Source organism: Lactuca sativa, chromosome 2 (assembly GCF_002870075.4).
Source record: "Lactuca sativa cultivar Salinas chromosome 2, Lsat_Salinas_v11, whole genome shotgun sequence".
Lineage (NCBI taxonomy): Eukaryota > Viridiplantae > Streptophyta > Magnoliopsida > Asterales > Asteraceae > Lactuca > Lactuca sativa.
The window spans coordinates 233270042-233290305 of NC_056624.2; the positions used below are offsets into that span (position 1 = coordinate 233270042).

At 36.1% G+C, this 20264-nt stretch overlaps 3 protein-coding genes across 3 annotated transcripts; 1 reads left to right on the top strand and 2 right to left on the bottom strand.

The window, feature by feature from the left end:
• The first annotated feature begins 5246 nt into the window (after positions 1-5246).
• Positions 5247-8948, top strand: LOC111888822 (plastidial pyruvate kinase 4, chloroplastic). The gene is made up of 6 exons (XM_023884938.3): positions 5247-5450; positions 6247-6300; positions 6392-6822; positions 6935-8542; positions 8635-8722; positions 8813-8948. Exons 2-6 carry the CDS (start codon positions 6247-6249, stop codon positions 8915-8917), a joined length of 2286 nt encoding a protein of 761 aa, XP_023740706.1. The 5' UTR covers positions 5247-5450; the 3' UTR covers positions 8918-8948.
• A 157-nt stretch (positions 8949-9105) lies between these two features.
• On the bottom strand, positions 9106-12533 carry LOC111888877 (spermine synthase). Its single transcript, XM_023885009.3, has 11 exons — positions 12375-12533; positions 11300-11522; positions 11175-11219; positions 11027-11103; positions 10722-10844; positions 10538-10642; positions 10355-10427; positions 10216-10287; positions 9922-10117; positions 9692-9821; positions 9106-9592 (listed from the first exon to the last, which is right to left on the bottom strand). Exons 2-11 carry the CDS (start codon positions 11451-11453, stop codon positions 9533-9535), a joined length of 1035 nt encoding a protein of 344 aa, XP_023740777.1. The 5' UTR covers positions 11454-11522; positions 12375-12533; the 3' UTR covers positions 9106-9532.
• A 4135-nt stretch (positions 12534-16668) lies between these two features.
• LOC111888864 (pentatricopeptide repeat-containing protein At3g49170, chloroplastic) lies at positions 16669-19521 on the bottom strand. Its single transcript, XM_023884989.3, has one exon. The coding sequence runs from the start codon at positions 19367-19369 to the stop codon at positions 16778-16780; it is 2592 nt and encodes an 863-aa protein (XP_023740757.1). The 5' UTR covers positions 19370-19521; the 3' UTR covers positions 16669-16777.
• Between the last annotated feature and the right edge of the window lie 743 nt (positions 19522-20264).

Here is a 20264-nt window from a genome sequence, read left to right on the forward strand (position 1 = left end):
AGATTAGAAGATAACATCGATACACTCACATAACACATATACTTAGTACGTTAAATCGATACTTGTATAAAATTGTGCATTTGAAAGAGATTAGGTACCCCTTCAAATCAAGACCACTATATAAACACATAACATGTATTTCATAGCAAATACTTCATATCTTTATGTTAGAAGAAAATAACCACACACTCACACATATAAACAACAATATATATACACATAACATGTATTTTATAAAATACTTCATATCTATGTGTAAGATGAAAGTGACTATACACTCACTTGATCAGAAGATGATCGGACAACACTACGACTCTTCAAATAGTATTCTTCGGTGAAACCGGGATATCTTCACACACCGGGTTTCTCATGGGCAGAGCTTCAGCTCGGAAACTCTTTTCTTCTCGGGATCTTCGGGGCTTCGGGACTAGCTTCGGGTCTCGGGGTGGATACCGTGGCTTCGGGATATTTCTTGCACGCAAATCGAGGTAAAACGGGAGAGGGAGAAGAGAAAATAGCAACCCTAAACGGCTGGCCCTTCAAATCTATTTATAGGGCAAATTTGGCCCTTGCCACGTCGTGACACCCTTTTTCCACGTCGTGGGCTTGGTCGCCACTGCATGCGTCATCGCAAGTTGCATCTGGGGGACTCCCGGAGGTGTCAGAGGACTTGCCACGTCGTGGCACTGCTTGCCACGTCGAGGTCTCTGACAGTTTTGGGGTTTCGCGCCCCGAACTTCAGAAATTCATAACTTTCGCATACGAATTCCGTTTTCGACGTTCTTTATATCGACGCGAAGGTGATATTATGCTCTACAACTCTCGTTTAGACTCCATTGGCTAATTTGGACTTTATTTTTAATATATTATAAATATATTACTTATATATTATCTTTAGTAGGCCGAGACAAGAAAACTCCGTTCGAAATTCATAACTCCTTCATCTGAACTCCGTTTTCGTCCGTCTTTCCGTCGTTGCACTACTATCGATGAGATCTTCAATTCTCATTTAGATCACTAAAGATAGATACCTGTCTACCTTAAATTCACTATTTACGTCGCGCTGGGTCGTGTTGGTTCTGTCGCGAAACTTCGACAGGTCATAACTTCTTCGTTATAACTCGAATTTTGGCGTTCTTTATATGCACGGAAACCTTGTGACATATACTACAACATGGTTAAGATTAATCCTTCTAAATAATCTTCCATCAAAAAGTCATTTTTGATGCTTATCGTCTCTAAATTGACTAGACCTGATCTACGGGCGTTACAAAGGTCATTGTAGCCTTACAACGTTTCTTATCTCCAACCCCGTTCCTTATATCCCTCATTTCGAAATCGTAAGTGCGTATGAGTGTTTTGAAGCCTTGGAGTAACATTTTGGTATCATTTTAGTGTTCTTGGTGGAGAAGGAAGATCTTTGGAGTGTTGGTGTTGCTCTCTAGCCTTTGGATTTGGACTCTTGGCATCTTGGAGCACCTTTCGGAGGTATAAAGTTCATATCTTGATGACTTCTTTATTAGATCTTGCTTAGGTGTAGTTTTATGTTCTTTTTGGTCCAAAGAACTTGACTTTTGTGAGTTTGGAATTCTCTAGAGGTTTGGGCTATCCTTTCAAGCATTTTGGAGGGTTTAGAATCATAAAAATGTAAGCTTGGACCTCAATACTCTTCTATGCAAGAGTTTTGGAACTTTAGAGTGTGATTTAAGTTAGATTTTGGTGTTGGGCTCTTTGTATCCATGCAAATTCATAAAGTTTGCAAGTTTATAACTTTAGATGTTCTTTTAGCATTGGATCTGAAGTTTGAACGTTAGGTCTTAAGCCATTAAGTTCTTGGCTAAGGATTTGGGATTTAGTGATTACGCATGGCGTTTGGGTTAGAACGTTGGGCGTTCAGACACCAAGCGTCATTGAGTGGATTCCAGGCGTTCTCTTAGAGGCCCATTGGATCGATTTTGGGACTTGGGCCATTTAGGGTTTTGGGCTTGGATTAGTTGGGTCTTGTAGGGAAAAGGGAAAAATGGTCTTTTGCCCTTAATATGATGAAGGATGAGTAGACCATTGGTATGGGATAAAACCTTAGTTATTTATTGGAGTCGTTTTTAGACTATGTTTAGTGGGAGGAGCAGTGTTCGCAACAGATTGAGTGTTGATTCAATTGTATTTTGTTAGAGGTGATTTTCCTTCACTATACTTGTGGATCGAAGGCACCAATGTCGGGCCACTATATTATGTTTGTAAGATGATGATTGTCTTCGTGACAATTACATGTTATGCATGTATATGCTTGATGTCTCTATGACTCTTACTGTTTTTGATTGCATGCTATTTGTAGGGGTGAAATAGACCTGATATCAGTTGAAAGAGACCGAAGGGGGTGAAATGGAACCAGTACCGGTTGAAAGAGACCGAAGGGGGTGAAAAAGACCCAATACCGGTTGAAAGAGATCGAATTGGTTGAAAAATACCTAGATATGTTTGACTGTTTTGTATGTATGGTATGAGGTATTTTGGGGGAACTCACTAAGCTTTGTGCTTACAGTTTTCAGTTTATATTTCATGTACTTCCAACTCGAAAGGGAAGGGCCCGACCTGATCACATTGCATCCACCTATGATTTTCCAAATCACATGATTTTGGGATTTTGTACTCTGATAATATGTTACTATGATATACTCTCGACTGTTTTGATCTGATTATCATATGATTGAAATGAATTTAAAAATGAAAATTTTATCTGAATTTTTGGGATGTTACACAAAAAGGAAATACTTGGAAATCAAAATGTTACACCATATCCCCATCGTTGTAAATTGTTAGATTTCCGTGAGAGCTCAAAGTGAGATATAATTTTGAGTGCTTGTAATAGTTCCAAAAAGTTAATAAATCCTCTCTCTCTCTCTCTCTCTCTCTCTCTCTCTTTCGCTTGTGGATGTAGGTCACCTTGACTGAACCACGTTAAATATTGTGTTCTTTTGATTTACGTTTTTTAGAAGTTTTGTGATTTCACTGAAGTTTGTTTTTTGATATTTTTCTGAAGTGCCTAATTTGTTTTGTTGTCACCCAACATGGTGTATATGTATAAGCAAAGGTTGATGTAAGAAAAATAAAGGGAAATTTTCAATGTAGCACAATGAACTTAGGTGTTCGGTCTGATTTGACCATTTATATATTTTTTGCACAATAGACCATCTAACTTTTACTTTACATGTCAGTTAATCAATTATCGTTAGTTTTTAATCATTCCCCATTAACCAGTTATTCTAAATTACACAAATGATCTCTATGGTTTAAGATGAACATATCGATGGTAATGATAAGGAGAACGATGGGCCCGAAGATGGCGAGGATGACTATTATATGTCTCAGGTTCTTTTGTGAAGCTTTTATGTGATTGATAATTTACTTTTTCCATATGCATATATCCAAGTGTAAAACCATCCATCGCTCATTTTGTCTATTTTCTGTGCTCAATGACATATTTCCAAAAGCCTAATGATCAAGTCATACGAACATAAAACAAGTCATATCTAAAATAACTTTTAACAAATCAAAATCAATATCATGAACGTTAATAATGATTTGTAGCTAGAAGACCAAATTTCCACTAAAACCTCCGTTAAAAGGTCAAATCAATGCATTAATTTATTATCTTGGAATGAGTATTGATATCATCTAATCTTTCAACAACTTAGAAAACTCAAACAATGAATTTAACAAACTTGTCAAGTACAATCCTAATTTTAGGTGGGAAACCAATTGAAGACATTTAAGAAGTCGATAATGTAAAAATTTATATACACGGTACTGCCTGGCTCTCATTACAATGGTATTTCGATCAATGCTTTCTTTATTGTTCCGATTAGTAAGTTTGGTTATTTCATCTCCTAACTATTGATCATAGAAGATTTATTTACTGTTTTAACACTTGACAATCAAGACAGCTGATCATTTTCATGAATAAACAGGATACCATTATCCTCATACGTCCAAAAAAGTATGTGTGGGGATTGAAGTTGTTGATGTTAATATGTGCAACAGTTCTATGTTTATGCATATTCTACGTATTCAAATCATCTACATAGTGAAAAAAATGAGGGAATATGTAGAGTTTCAAGTAATCAAGACATCCCATCATAATAATATCATTGATCACCCTCCAATCATTTACTTGCATTACCCAAAACCAAAACCTTTCAACAACAGGTATAATCTTTATATATATACTTCTTTTCTAAAAAATTTGGTCTGTATATAAATATATAAATACCTATTTTGTCGGTTTACTAGAAACCATATGCATTTGTTTGTCATTATGTCGATGCAAAGATCAGGAAGCGGTTGGTTTGAATCCCTATTGAACAATCATATGAATATAAGGTTGAATGACGAGATATTTGGTCCAAAAAATAGGAGACAAAATCTTTCATCAAATTTTAATACCCTCGATAGGGTTTACAGTATGGGTTTGATTACTTATTCATCCCAGAACAGTTGTTCTGCTGCGATCAATTTCAAATGGATGCTTCATCAGGTAACATTTGAGGTTCGTATTTATCATTATCTGTTGATGTTATTTGAAAACAATCTTGATGATCGATGCAAGGTTTGATGGAACACCATAAAAAAATTCTCTGTTACTTTGCTAAAAGGGGTATTTCGGTCATTTTCTTCCAAAGAAGAAATATGCTAAATATATTGGTTTCTATCCTTGCCAATTCATTTGATAAACATGTGAAGCTTCTAAATGACATGCATGTATCTCATGTACACTCGCCCGAAGAGGTATACAACCCTTTTATGTTTTCAGTAAGGCATCTCATTATTATAAAACCGGGTACAATTATGGACGAATCTGTCGCTATCTTTTTGAACAAAAGTTGATTCGTTGTCATTGAATGGTTTGTTCAAAGAATATTATTGAAATCAATTAAATTTGTCAAATGAATTGAAATTTTAAGGAATTGTGATATGTTGCACATTTGGTTGGCACGGTGGAGTCCGCCGGAGGTGAATGACAGTGGTTACCGAAAGTGAACGGGGTGGTGTCGGATCACCATGCTGGTAAACCATAGGGATAATTTAGAATAACTGTTAACGAAAAAAATAATAAAAAAAACTAACGATAATTACTTATTTAAGTATACTGTAAAACTTAGAAGACCTACGTCACAGAACAACATAAATGATCAAATTCAACTAATAACCTAAGTTCGTTATGCTACACAAACATTTTCCCAAAAATAAATTATAATACGACGAAAAGGAAAAGAAAATTAGGGTCGATAGTCGATAATATGAAAAGATTGGCAAATATAAAGAGTCCAGCTGTTTGAATCTAGCTCGTGTTGGCCACACTCTTCTTTCTTCTCGCTTCCTCTCTCCCACAGATTCTCCATCTCCAACAACCAATATTCCTTGCCGTCAGCCCGTCACCAAGATTCAAAAAGGTAAAAAAAATAAAAACTTTTAAATAATATATATATTGTTCGATTCTTTCCTACGTCATGTTTATCGCCTTGATCATCCTGTTACACGGCATGTATTGATTTGAAAATGAGCACTTGTTTGTTGTTTAACATTCATGACACCATGGGGTTAATTTAGTTAGGTCAAATCGGTCGTTTTATTTCTCATCTGTGGATATCAGGGGTTGGTTTTAGTTTGGCTTTTGTTTTTAGTTTGTGATTGTGTTCATTTATAGTTTATCTTTTCCCCCAAACTTCACAGATTAAATTTATATTATGTGACCTGCTTGTATGAAGCTATCCTTTTGACGATTATAGGTCATTTTAAGTATGCAAAGATCCAGAGAAGTCGGCCTTTCTTTCTTGAAACTTCTACTATCATGAAAAAAAAAAAAAAACAACTTTTAGCTGTTAATCAATACTCGTCTATGTGTAGAGATAATCTATGTTAGTTTGCATTGGTTTTACATGTAGACTGAAATAGAGAACATAAGCGTAGTGATAAATCATACGAGGACCTTAGAATGAGGTGTGCAACATTTTTAATTTGGAATGATAGCCTCATTTACTCTCATTGTGATGTTATCAGAGGGTGTTTGGGATTTATTTTGAACTTCAAAAGGACTTTTAGGCATAATGACTTTATTGACTCATGGTGGTGAGGAAAGGAGTTTTTAGAAAAAGTGTCTGAATTAGCTTTTGTGGTGGAAAAAGTGAGTAAGTTGTTTTTAAAAAAGTGTTTGGATACTCATCTTTTTGCTGAAACATTATCTTATAGATGATGTTTGGTGTGGCTTCACTTAGCTCGGTCACCAACCATGCCTCAAATTATGTAAGTAGCAACTCAAGCATAATGATTAATTCAAACTTTATCTTTGAATTCTCCAATTAACACGCCTTCTTTATTGGGCCAATTTTTCCAGGGCCCTTACACAGCTGAAGCATTGGTGTTGGCATCCTCAAACTTACATGAAAAACCTCTGCACTTGTCATGTGGACTATTAGTTTCTAAGGATAAATTTATTCAGCCTCTAAGGAGACGTAAACGGGCACTTCCTTTGAGCTATATCGTCTCTGCTACTAGAAATGGAAATGATGAACCTGAAAGCAGTGTGGGTGCTTATGCTGCTGATGATCAATCACTCATCATTTCAGAGAGTAGTAGGAAGTCTACTGAAGAAAATGATTCAGAGAAGGAAATTATTGCTTCTTCAGTATACTTGGATGACAATCACTTGCAGCATGCTCAAATCTTGGGAAATCAGGGAAATCTTCTGGATAAATTAAAAGCTGTTCACATGCATGCTTTAGCAATGGAACAGTGGAATGCTTCCCGGCTAAAACTATGTCATAGGTATCGGTATTTATATTGTGATTTATAAGCCATTAGTTTTCTAGAAGTTGATGATGCAATAACATCAGTGCTTTGGGTACTAACACTAACAGTAACATCACTTTCCTTGCAGACGACATGCTGTTAGTGCTGCAAACCTGATACATTATTTGGCTCTTAAAAGCCTTGATGTCGACCAACTAAAAGATGAGCTCTCTTCTGTAGGCCTCCTGAACTTGGAAACAATCAATCCGTATGTGATTGCAGGCCTCTCCACAGGAATCCAGCTGTTGGAAAATCTAAAATCCAAATCTTCAGAAAATTTCAACAACCAGTTGACAGCAAGTATGATGAGAAAAAGGGTAAATTCTAACCGCGATTTTCTTATCGGTCCAGTTGAAGACAAAAGAAGTCATATCATGGTGACACTTGGTGAAGAAGCCATAACCAATGAAACGTTTATCACTGATATTCTTAAGGCAGGGACCACGGCCGTGCGTATCAACTGTGCCCATGGTGATCCAAGTGTCTGGAGCGAGACAATCAGAAGAGTGAAAATAAACTCTCAGATGCTTGAGAAACCATGTAGGATTCTCATGGATCTGGCTGGACCAAAGCTGCGAACAGGTAGAATGAAATCCGGTCCATGTGTCATGAAAATATCTCCAAAGAAGAACGCGTCTGGAAATGTGATCAATGCTGCTCAGGTTTGGGTGGCACAAAAAGGCGCTGGCTCACCACCTGCTCATGTGTCTCCAGATGTGGTCATGTATGTGGACGGACAGCAGCTTCTTGAAAAGCTACAAGTTGGCGATACTCTTAGATTCCGTGATGCTCGAGGCAAACAAAGGTCACTCAAGATTTCAAAGAAATTCCCTGTTTTTAGTGGCGTTGGATTCATGGCTGGTTGTACAAACACCGCGTATGTCGAGAATGGAACAAAATTGTATATAAAATTAAAAGGGAACAAGAAAAGGTCGTTGTTTGGATCTGTGGTGGATGTCCCTCCTACAGAGACATTTGTTAGATTGAGAGTCGGAGACCTGCTGGTCATAACACGAGATGATTTTGAACAACTACCACAGTTGACTTCTTCCGTGGTTGGTAGTGGGAGTCCTAGAGTGACTTGTTCCTCTGGGTATCTGTTTGACTCGGTCAAACCTGGAGAGCCGATTGCTTTTGATGATGGGAAAATATGGGGAGTGATCAAAGGGACAAGTATTTCAGAAATAGTTGTTTCCATCACCCGTGCTGGTCCGCGGGGCACCAAACTTGGCCCAGAGAAATCCATCAACATCCCCGAGAGCAAAATTCAGTATGAAGGTTTGACTTGCAAAGATATTGTTGATCTTGACTTTGTTGGCGCCCATGCTGACATTGTTGGGGTTTCATTTGTTCGGGATGTTGATGATATTATTCTGCTTGGGAAAGAAGTTAAGAAAAGGAAACTTGACGGATTGGGAATTGTTTTAAAGATTGAAACGAAAGATGGGCTTAAGAACTTGCCTCTCTTGCTTTTAGAGGCAATGAAGTTATCAAATCCTTTGGGGGTTATGATTGCTAGAGGAGACCTTGCAGTTGAGTGTGGGTGGGAGATGATGGGGGATATTCAGGAGGAAATTCTATCGATATGCAGCGCAGCACATGTTCCTGTTATTTGGGCAACACAGGTACTTGAGTCGCTCGTAAAAACCGGTGTGCCTACTAGAGCCGAAATAACTGATGTGGCATGTGGAGCAAGGTTAGGTTTTGTGTATTTATTTTTATTCAAGGCCCCAATTATTTCTTTCTTCTCATGTATTCAGCCATGTTGTGTTGTCATTTATTATACAGGGCTACTTGTATAATGTTGAACAAAGGGAAGCATATTCTGGAAGCTATTGCGACTTTAGATACCATATTAAAAGGCAGTTGTGCCAAGGTAAAGCCAGATGTCAGACCTCTCGTATTACCCAACCTCGTCTCTTAAATCTTCATCTTCTTTACTTGTATTGTAAATGTATCTTTTCAGAAAAATGTCTTGTCATCTGCATGCTTGCTTGATTGTGATAGCCAAAAAAGTTGTATTAGCTTATGTTGGATTCACTCCATTGATGCAACTTCATGCTTCGCTTGATGTTGAAAGTATATATGTTTAATGGTTTAAAGTTGGGAGTTGCACAAATGTTAAAGAATCATTTGACTGTATTTTGATCTCTTACAGAAATTCAAATAACTAGTAACAAGTTCTCCTTGCACCATTTAACCCCAAAGCATCATGTGTGTTAACCAGAAATCTTAATGCATAGATGGTGGTTAATGCAGTTGATGTAATGTGTAGTTAATTTACGTACTAAATTATAATATATTTCTGTTCAACATTTGATAAATGCTGATCAAAATTGTTTTTATAAAACACCCAAATCTAAACCCACTTTCTTGGAAACATAACATCCGAGTTCACTTTTATGACAGATAAACACGCACAAACAATTTATCTGGAAGCACAAAACAAAGATTGATGACCACGTACAGAGGACAAATGACAAACCCTCCCATGAATACCATTATTTTCACCCAATATCATCATGCATATATATATATATATATATATATATATATATATATATATATATATATATATATATATATATATATATATATATATATATCCACTAAAATACCTACACCATACTCATAATTTGGTTTGCACCCACACCACAATTTCAAGCCCACACAAGACTAACAACCCTCAAAGACAGCTAACTTCCCTCTTCACAAATGAAGGCAAGGCAAAGGCAGCTTGATGCATCTGTTTAATATTAAAAAAAGAAAAAGAAAAATGAATCATGTAACATATCATCATACACTCACTAAACTGTGTATAGCAAATAGCAGGTTAATTAGGAACCTGAGAGTTGTAGAACCTTAGTTCTCTCCAGTGCTCCAGTGCTCCCTCTACCTTCTCAATGGGGTTTACAGGAATCTTAAAATCTACAGGTGGTCCATCCGTTGAGCACAATATGAATCCAATAACACCACTGAAATATCAACAATCAATCAGTTTTTTTTTTCTTTCTAGAATTATTGTTAACAGCAGCAGCAATGTAGCAGTAGGGTTTAATGAATAATGAGAGACACCTGGGATATGTAGGTACAGTTGCCCATGCATAATGAACAGAACCCTTGAATATATCGCGACATGCAGTGACCATGTCCTGGATAAGATGAGTGTGGAGCCACATACTCTCTGCCATGTTACAAAGTACCCCTCCAGGTCTTAATGCTCTTGCTATCGACTCAAAAAAAGGCCTTTCCACTAGTTCTTGAGCAGGACCTACATACGTTATGTTATGTTATGTTACATCATCATACTTTCCACACCATACATGTATGAATATTCATTCATCATAAGCAAAACAAAAAAAAACATACCCACAGGATCAGATGAATCAACAATAATGGCATCATACTTTCCTTCAGGTGTGTTTCGGATAAACTCAACAGCTGTCCAAATTCCACAATATCAAATCTCAAACTTAAACATAAATGTAATAAATAATAAAAACATTACCATCAGCGACATGGAGATGAACACGAGGATCTTCAAAACCAACAGCTAACTCGGGAAAATACTTCTTACTTACCTACAAAATTACAATTACATATATAATATAATGAGCATGTAACAAAACATCAATTACTTACAGTTAATAAATTTTATCGATTTAGTTTCACCAAATACATACATACTCACATCTATAACCATCTTATCTATTTCACATATATCGATTAAATCCACAGATCTGTGGCGAGCAATTTCCCTTAGAACTCCACCATCCCCGCCACCCACAACCAGAACCTGCATACAAACACACCATCCAATATCAATAAGCATGGAAATAAAGAGATCACAAACTTCATCTTGATGCTAAAGTTACCTTTTTTGGCGATTCAATGGAGCAAAGGGGAAGATGAGCAATCATTTCCTGATATGCACATTCATCTTTCTCACTCAGCTGAAGAATGCCATCAAGAACAAGAACTTTCCCATATGTTGCAGACTGTACACATCAATAATTTAACAACTTCAGCATATATATATATATATATATATATATATATATATATATATATATATATATATATATATATATATATATATATATATATATATATATATGAACACGTGATTCTCTAGTTTTAGTACTAGAGTCTAGGGCTGATCCATGTTGACATGTGATACCTCAAAAACTACAACCTCCTGGTACTCTGATTTTTCCTTGAACAGAATCTTTTCTACTTCCAAGGAATGCGCTTCTCCTGATATTTATTATACACAAAAGGAAACTCAGGTTGCATATTCAACATATATGAACCCTAGCTTAAATTACCTGGCCACATGGGGTTGTTAAAGTACATGCTTTTGCCACCTTTATCTGCAGCAATTAACAAGATAATGATGATCATCTCAAACAGTAACCACATGATTCATGATTCTGTTTATTCAAATGATTACCAGAGAACCATCCAGAAACAACTGTTGCATGACAATTGGCTTCAAGCTCTGAATCAACAGGGGAAGCTCTTGCTTTCAGGCAACAAGATGGTTCATTCACCCTCCCATCCAAACTTCTCTGGACTTCCAAGTCTCTCCCTGCGTCTCCCTCCATAGATTCTCTTTTCCTTCTCCAGTTTCAGCCTCTAACACCAAAATATGGACCTTACACTTTAAGTTGCTACTGGTACGACAACATGAACATGAAACAATAGAAATCAACAGCTTTTATAATAGGATAGATATAGAATACAACAAAGGCTAAAAAGGTTAGACTAAAGGGGGAAATCTTGCAAAGACACATGGACATCAAATTCAGCAATCACAATATTCTGTATTGAAAATTTTTTAGTATAGAAACCATCAATTCTATTCCCCTTTCCCTCCTTTTGTGACATTCTAAAGTAAAAGCAATCATCTACTTTACCAAGAACATTTCACAAAGTGGATTCTAATTAGACCTGTAAACAGATCAAGCAACATAACGTGATTAAATCAATCTATAAGTCGAAGACGTGTACATTTACCTAAAACAGCGTAACATATAAGCTGAAGATCAAGATTCTTGGCAGCAGGAAGAAAAATATAAATACATAAAAGAATTAATTAAAAAAAAAAAGGAAAAGGTACATGTGAAAATACTAACTTTTGATTGGAACTGCCAAAGTACAACTAATTTTCGAATTTCGATCAAAAAAAAAGTTCAAAAAGTAATTTCTTAACAAGCTTACAAGGGCCTGGAGAACGTGAATGGAACAATATATAAGCTAGGGATTGAAAACTTTTGGGCGGCAACACGAGGGGGATTTACAGAAATTCTAATTATAGCCACAAAAAGTTTAAACCCAGAAACTTTCTAATCTACCGCAATATATAAAACATGAATATAAGAAAAATAATTGATTATATGAGAGATGAAAGGTCCAAGTCAGGGAAATTGAAACATAACGTCAGTAGTTTGTTGATTGTGTAAATGTGGTCAACCGAAACGTACTCTCAGGCAACACAGTTACACAGAAGAGATTAAAAAACATACACACACAGAGATACAGTGGTAATCTCTCCCTCGATGTGGTCGCAGCTTTTGGGGATTGTGCTTTGAGTCGATGAAATGGCGTGAGGTGGGTGCACAGATACATTAATGCTAAATGACGAATTGGTAAAGGTTTCGGCCCTTGCCAAAACAGGATATGGTTCGCAAAAGTCCCATAAGCTTTCCACTAATTTTTACTATTAGCTCGCTTTTTTTTTTTTTTTTTTTGTTTTTTAATATTGCAAATTTGAACTTCGATTTTTTTTTGAAACATAAACTAATCAAGTTACTAATTATTAATGTTGTAAAAAATGTTTGGCAGGACCTACGGTTGACTGAAGACTAGGGTTAATGATTAATCGATCTAGATGTAGATTAATTAGAGATTAATCAAAAACATAAAGTTATTAATAAATAGAGATTAATCAAAAACATAAAGTTATTAATAAAACTCGTTAAAAACATAATATATTCTAAGAAAATAGTATTTGAACGTTTCAAATTATGAAAATATGAAATATTTATATAATATTGAAAAAATTAAATACTTGAAAAATAAAATTTTGAAATTTTGGTGTTATATTTAAAAATTTAAATATTTGAAGTTTTTAGTTTTTCCCACCTAGGAGCGCCAAGGAACGCCATAGATCACCAAAACTGAGTTTGACCGATATTGACGAATTTCTGGCAAACACCTCTAGTCGTAATCGGTTCTAGACCACCAAATAACTAATCCCCGATTAATCGGCCGGCAAGGCCGATTTCTACAACACTGCTAATTAGAATCTATATCTTATGTGAGATTTGAACCCATGACCTTTCAATTGATATTGACTCCCTACCGCTAGGCAAAAACATTTTGGTTAGTTTTGATCACTTTTGACTAACACCATAAATATTCCATTTATTTCCCAAAAACGTATCAAAGTTTCAATTAAATTATAATTCATCATAAGGGATGCAACTCGAAAACTATTGATGTCTTTTTGATGTGCAACATCATTTTCACATATGGAACAAGAGGGAAAAAAAAAACCGAATATGGATACACATTGATGCCTTTGCTCTGTTTGAGTTAATTTTTTAATTGATTGGAAACATGATATCTACAGTATCAAGAAACTTATAATCATCTCTCTAGGTTCAACCTTTGAGGTTTTATCTTAAACCAACTTAATTTTTGGAAAATAAAGATTAAGAGTCGATTTAGCTTAACAAATAATAAAATGTCTTTATATAATTCAAGGTTAAGAAACGATTTAAATAGTTGAATCTTGAAAAATATATAGATTATTTGTTGTTCCATAATTAAAAAACATTCTTTAAAAATATTTTGATCGGGACTTGGAGTGGTTGTGGTAGGTTCATTTTAATTTTATACATATAAAATTAATAACAATAAAACATATTTTGGGTGAGAGTAGGTTGTGGTAGGTCCATTTTACTTTTATACATATTAATTATTAAGGTTAAAACAAATTAAAATTAAAGTAAATTACACGTGTGTGTGTTTTTTTTTTTTTTGAGAAAATGACAAAAATAGCCATTTACACTAATTGCATTACAAAAATAGCCAAAAAAATCGAAATTACAAAAATAGCCAACGATTTCACAGATGAGAAGGTCCCATCTGCGAAATGATCTTCTCATCTGCGAAAGTACAAGCACCTAAAGCACAGCTATGCTTTAGGTGCTTGTACTTTCGTAGGTGGAATTAATTTTTTTTTAAAAATATTTTTGCTGTATATATAGGGGTAATTTCGCAGATGGAATAGGTCTATCTGCGAAATACTCTCACTCTATCTGCGAAATCGTGGTATTTTTTGTATTTTTTTCTTAAAGTTTGACTATGAAATGAATTGGTTTGACTACGAAATCATGTTGCTATATAAAAAGTTTTGTAGAAAAAATATCATTTTGGTTGTTATTAAAATCCGTTACCTAAATCAATATGACCACCAATTTGCAGACTTGATTATTTTGCAGTTTTTTTTTTTCAAAAAAGAAAATTGCATTTTTTTCGGTCATAGTTTTTGTAATATTTTCGTCTAATAAAAATGTTTTTTTTTCAAAGGTAAACCAAATAAGTTTTAGTAAAATTGGTTAAGATGTTTAGCTATCGTGAATTCCGTGTTAAAAAAAATTATATTGAAGATTATTTAAAAAAAAAAAAAAAAAAGGTTGTAAAAGACCCCAATAAATATTTTTTCTACAAAAAATTTTATATAGCAACATGATTTCGTAGTCAAACCAATTCATTTCATAGTCAAACTTAAAAAAAAAAAATACAAAAAATACCACGATTTCGCAGATAGAGTGAGAGTATTTCGCAGATGGACCTATTCCATCTGCGAAATTACCCCTATATATACAGCAAAAATATTAAAAAAAAAAATTAATTCCACCTGCGAAAGTACAAGCACCTAAAGCACAGCTGTGCTTTAGGTGCTTGTACTTTCGCAGATGAGAAGGTCATTTCGCAGATGGGACCTTCTCATCTGTGAAATCGCTGGCTATTTTTGTAATTTCGATTTTTTTTTGCTATTTTTGTAATGCAATTAATGTAAATGACTATTTTTGTCATTTTCTCTTTTTTTTTTGTGGCATTGAGCTACTTACATGTTTAGTCTTTAAGCTAAGTTTTGTTTCTTTTGAGTTTTAAATGTCAAATTTGCTGCATGTTTTGTTTTTATTATATGTTTTTATTGTACGTTTAGTTCTTTTTTTACCTAAAAAGACAGTTATATTCTTATTAATTCCTTTGTAATAAAATTTATGATTTATATATTAATAAATTAAGCAAATCAATTTCCCTAAAGTCTAAGCAGCGTTAAGAGTAATTCTCTCAACCACTATAAACATCCCTGACACCTGCATCACCGGTAACCTATATCGTCGTCAGTCATCCCACCCAATCACCGATAACATGTATCGTCATCAGTCATTCCACCCAACACAAGTAACTCACACCATTGCAGCCCACATAATTCCTGCCTCTTTCCCTCATTTACAATCTTGTCACTACTAGCTCACAAGCCACCATAATCCTGCATATGTTGGAGTGTGGTGTACACCAGACTAAATCACCACAACCTCTACTACCGGAAAAAAAATGTACCGTTAAACTGATCAATTCATTTAAACTAAGAATCTAAACAATAAATCATAACCACAAATTCAAATCAGAAAGCAAAACTAGAATCAATCCATTAAAAAAAACCCTCCATCCATTCAAACCTGAAATTAAACACATAGACATCAATAGAGCCGCTGACAATGGAGATGAACAAATGCCCCATTCCCCTCACCTTCACCCTTGACCCTCACCCACTTCGTGGCTATTTCACCTTTGAAAAACCACCACCATCTTCTTTGTCTTCTCCGACATGCACTTCCTCCCAAAAAAAAAACTAGATACAACACCTCGATGGCAATAATGCTCTGGCCGCCAAATCCTAGTCAACTCTCGTTTTCTTTCTTGTCAGTAACCACCTTCGAAAAACCACCACCATCTCCTTTGTCAGTGCACTTTTTCTAACGAGAGGGTTGCAGATCTGGACGTGAAGTGGTGGCGTAGAAGGTTGCACATTCGGAAGGTGAAGTGGTGGCGTGGGTTATCGGTGACAGAAAGAGGAAGGAGAGGACAAGCGACATGGGAAAGGAGGAAATGGTCTCAACCTCTCACTGATGCTATGATCTAATAAATGTATAAGGTTTGGTGATTGTTTTTGGTCCCTAATGAGGGTTTTTGGGCTCGCTTTCGCGCACCGACTAATCCTCCGCTGCAACCAAAAGGCTTTGCCTCATGCCCTGGAATTACTGCAGGCGAACTTCCATGGCCACTAGGGTTGAGTAATATCAGGATTTAAACATGGGTCAATAGGTTATTCATCATATCTTCCACATGTCTTACCTGTAACGTTTGGTGGTTGTAATATAGCTTTAAGGGGTTGTACATTTTATCTATTTAATAAATAATAAATAATAAACAATAAATAAATAAGGTCAATATAGTCTTATTAGGTATAACAAGGACCAAACGTGCAACAAATTTAACATTTAAGGACTCCACAGATGGATAACCCGACTTAGGAACTAAACGTACAATGTGACCTAGCAAACAAATTTAGAAATAGTTCATTTTGGTAGGTTTTTCCGGTCCTGATTTGACCTTACAACACGATCTTGCAAAATGTGAAACGATCTTAGGTAAGATTCCGATATTAACAACCTTGTACTAAAAAGATGATTTAATTTAACTACAACAATCAAATAATAAGAAACAAACACAAACAACCCCCATATAAAGTTCACCCCTTCATATCAAGTTGTTAGAACTTAGAAATTAGAATGTACATACAACAAAAACTCCGCCATGCACTCAATTTACTTTTTCTATTTCGTAATCACCAATAGTCGTTGCAAGAACATGACCCATTCTTAAAATGATGAAATCTATTCGAATCCCTAACCACAATTTCTCTTCCCCTTGCCACCGATATATACTTCATTGCAGTGTGACAATCTCCACATACCCTCAAATTCTTCAACACCCTTATCGGTTTCGTTTTTGACGTACTACTTATCAACCCAAACGCCACAGCAATCTTCTCACTATGCTGAACCAAATATCCTTCTTTTTCTTTCTCATCCAGTTCATGAAGAACAAAACCAGTATCCGGAACATACCCCAGTTTCTTTATCTCCATCACCAATTCATCTAACTCTTTGTATATCTCATGGGCACGAGGATGACACGTGTCCCCAACATAGAATTTATGCGATTGATTCTCAGCTTCTATCCAGCTGCAGCCTGCTTCCTTCATCAAGTTCCTTTCTTTCATGGTTTTCCGGATTTTAACCACCGAATCCCATTCACCCTTTGAAGCATATAAGTTAGACAACAAGATATAAGCAGATGGGTCATCTGGATCCTGCTCTGTAATCATTTTTGCAGCTAATTTTCCAAGTTTTGCATCACCATGAACTTGACAGGCTGCAAGTAATGTTCTCCATACAAGAGCATCAGCCTTGAAAGGCATTGACTTGATAAAGTCGAGAGCTTTTTCAAGAAAACCGGATCTTCCCAATAAGTCAACCACACACGCATAATGTTCCATCTTTGGGTTAATCTTGTGCTCATGGTACATGGAATCAAAGTGTTTTAGACCCTCATCAACCATTCCTACATGACTACAAGCCGATAAAACAGAAACATAAGTGACTTCATTTGGCTTCACGCCTGCTTTAACCATTTCATCAAACTTCTCCAGGGCATTTCTTGCAAAACCATGTTTTGCAAAACCGGTAATAATTGAAGTCCAAGATATGACATTCCGTTCTTCCATTTTGCTAAAAACCCGTGAAGCTGCTTCAATGTCCCCACATCTTGAATACATTGAGATCAAAGCGTTACATACCCTTTGGTTCGAATCAAATCCCGACTTTATTAACCGTGCATGCATCTCCTCACCCTTTCCAAGAGCACCGAGACTGGCTGCTGCACTTAAAAGACTGGCAAATGTGAAAGAATCAACCGCCTCTGTACCTTTTGTCTCCTCAATTTGATTAAACATCTTGAAAGCTTCGTGAGAATCCGTGTTTTTAACATACCCATCTACAATCGCGTTGTATGAGATCAAATTCTTCTCGAGTACAACTTCAAACGCCTTTTGGGCATCTTCCATGATACCAGATCGAGCATACATGGTGATAAGTGAATTCCCAACACAGTTCACGGATGCAAGACCAGATTTCACTGTGTGGGTGTGAATTTGTTTACCGATTTCAAGATTCGAAAGGTTTCCGCTTGCTTTTAGAAGGCTGGAGAAGGTGAAATGGTTTGGGAAGACATGACCTTGTGTGATCATATTTTTGTAGAGTTGAATGGCGGCTGTGTCGAGACCTCCACTTTGTGCATATCCTGTAATGATTGCGGTCCATGACATCACATTATGATTAGGCATTCGTTCGAAAACTTTTGTAGCATCCTTCATTGGTTCAGTGGTTGCACACTTTGCATACATGTCCACGAGACTACACCCGATGTAGACATCTGAACACAAATCTGACTTAATCACCCACGAATGCAATTGCTGACCAATGGAAACGAATCCCAATTCAGCGCAGGCAGACACTACACTGCTTAAAGTAAACCGATCGGGCATAAACCCAGATGATAGCATACTTGAAAACAAATGAATTGCATCTTCATGATGTCCCATTTGTGCATATCTAGTGATCAATAAAGTCCACGTAACCGAATTTCTCTCAGACATTTTATCGAACACTTTCTTTGCAGACTCCAAGTCGTGAAACCCCTTCGAAAACAAATCAAGCAAAGCACATCCAACACAAACATGAGATTCAAAGTATCCGGTCTTAATAGCAAACCCGAAAATCACTTCTCCGATCCAAGCATTTTCTCCATTACAACACGCTTGAATCGCGGCCGAGAAACAAAACTGATTTGGGGCTTCGCCGTGCCTTAGCATCTCAATAAAAGTCAGCAACGCTTGTAATTCGAATCCATTATGCGCGAAACAAGATATCATGGCACTCCAAGAAACCAAATCCCTCAATCGATCATCACCCATGGAATCAAATATAGTTTTAGCAGTAACCCAATCCCCGCATTTGGAATACAAGCTTATGAGCGAGTTCAATACAATTGCGTCCAGTTTTATTCCAGATTGGTTGAGTTTCGAGTGAACAAGCTTGCCAAGTTCAAAATTTCGGGTTCGGATGCACGATTTAAGGAGGACGGAGAAGGTAGTGAGGTCTGGGGTGAGCTGGTGTTGTTGGGTCATAACATCAAGGACTGAAATTGCTTCTTGAATCTGCCCCACATTGGATAGACGGATTAGTCGGTCCTTTAGAGGTTCGAAAGTGGGGTTTTTTAGGGTTTGAATCAATTGCGTTCTTTTGGTAGAAGGATTTCTGGGTTTGTGAGACGTTGGAGCCAATTTGGCGGGAGAGAGAAGAGGGAGAGTTGACATTTTCAAGAAGGGTAAATTCTGGACTGAACAACAAAAATGGAAAGTATAGACTATATAGAATAGAATACGCAGAATAGATACAGAGGAGCCTTTTTGTCAAAGAGATACAGTAGTTTAGAAAGAAAGACAGTACGACACCCAACCCGATGGTCGATAGATATAGCCCCTTGAAGTATTTTAACCAAAGAAACATTTCATTTCAAGATTTCAATATGCTTTTTTTTTAAATAATAAGAACGGTTAATTAATTACTATGGGCTTATGGCCAATGCAATATTTTCATTTATGATATGGTTTAAGAAGAAAATTAAGGCTTATGTCAAAAAAAACTTGAGATATCATCAAACTTCGATGCTTCATACGTAAGCGATAGTTCCCAACTGTTGTCCACATATGATGTTAGTGAGGAAAGAAGATAGTGTTAGCATCAAATAATGTAGCTAGTAAACATTTCATTGCCAATATATCTACAGTAATATTTCATCAACTGCCTTGGTTTTAACTGACCTTTATAAACATTTATACACAACTATTCTGCAAAATTAGTTACAACAGAATTTTGATCGGAAACTTTGTAACGTCCCAAAAATATCGAAAAAAAATTTCATTTTAAATAAGTCAAAACCATTCATTCATTGTTCCAAAAGACGATTAGAGTCAAAATATTCTCAAAACATCAAAGTAATTTGGAAGCATTCAGTGCAGACTAGATATCCAGGAGATGTCGTGCGGTCATGCCAAACTCTTCCTTTTTAAACTAGAAGTACCTGAGATAAACCGTAAGCACAAAGCTTAACGAGTTCTCCGAAATACCACATACATCACAAAATAAAATAAACAACTATGGTTATCAGCAACCCTAGGGATTATCAACAATCCCAATCGGCTAACAGTA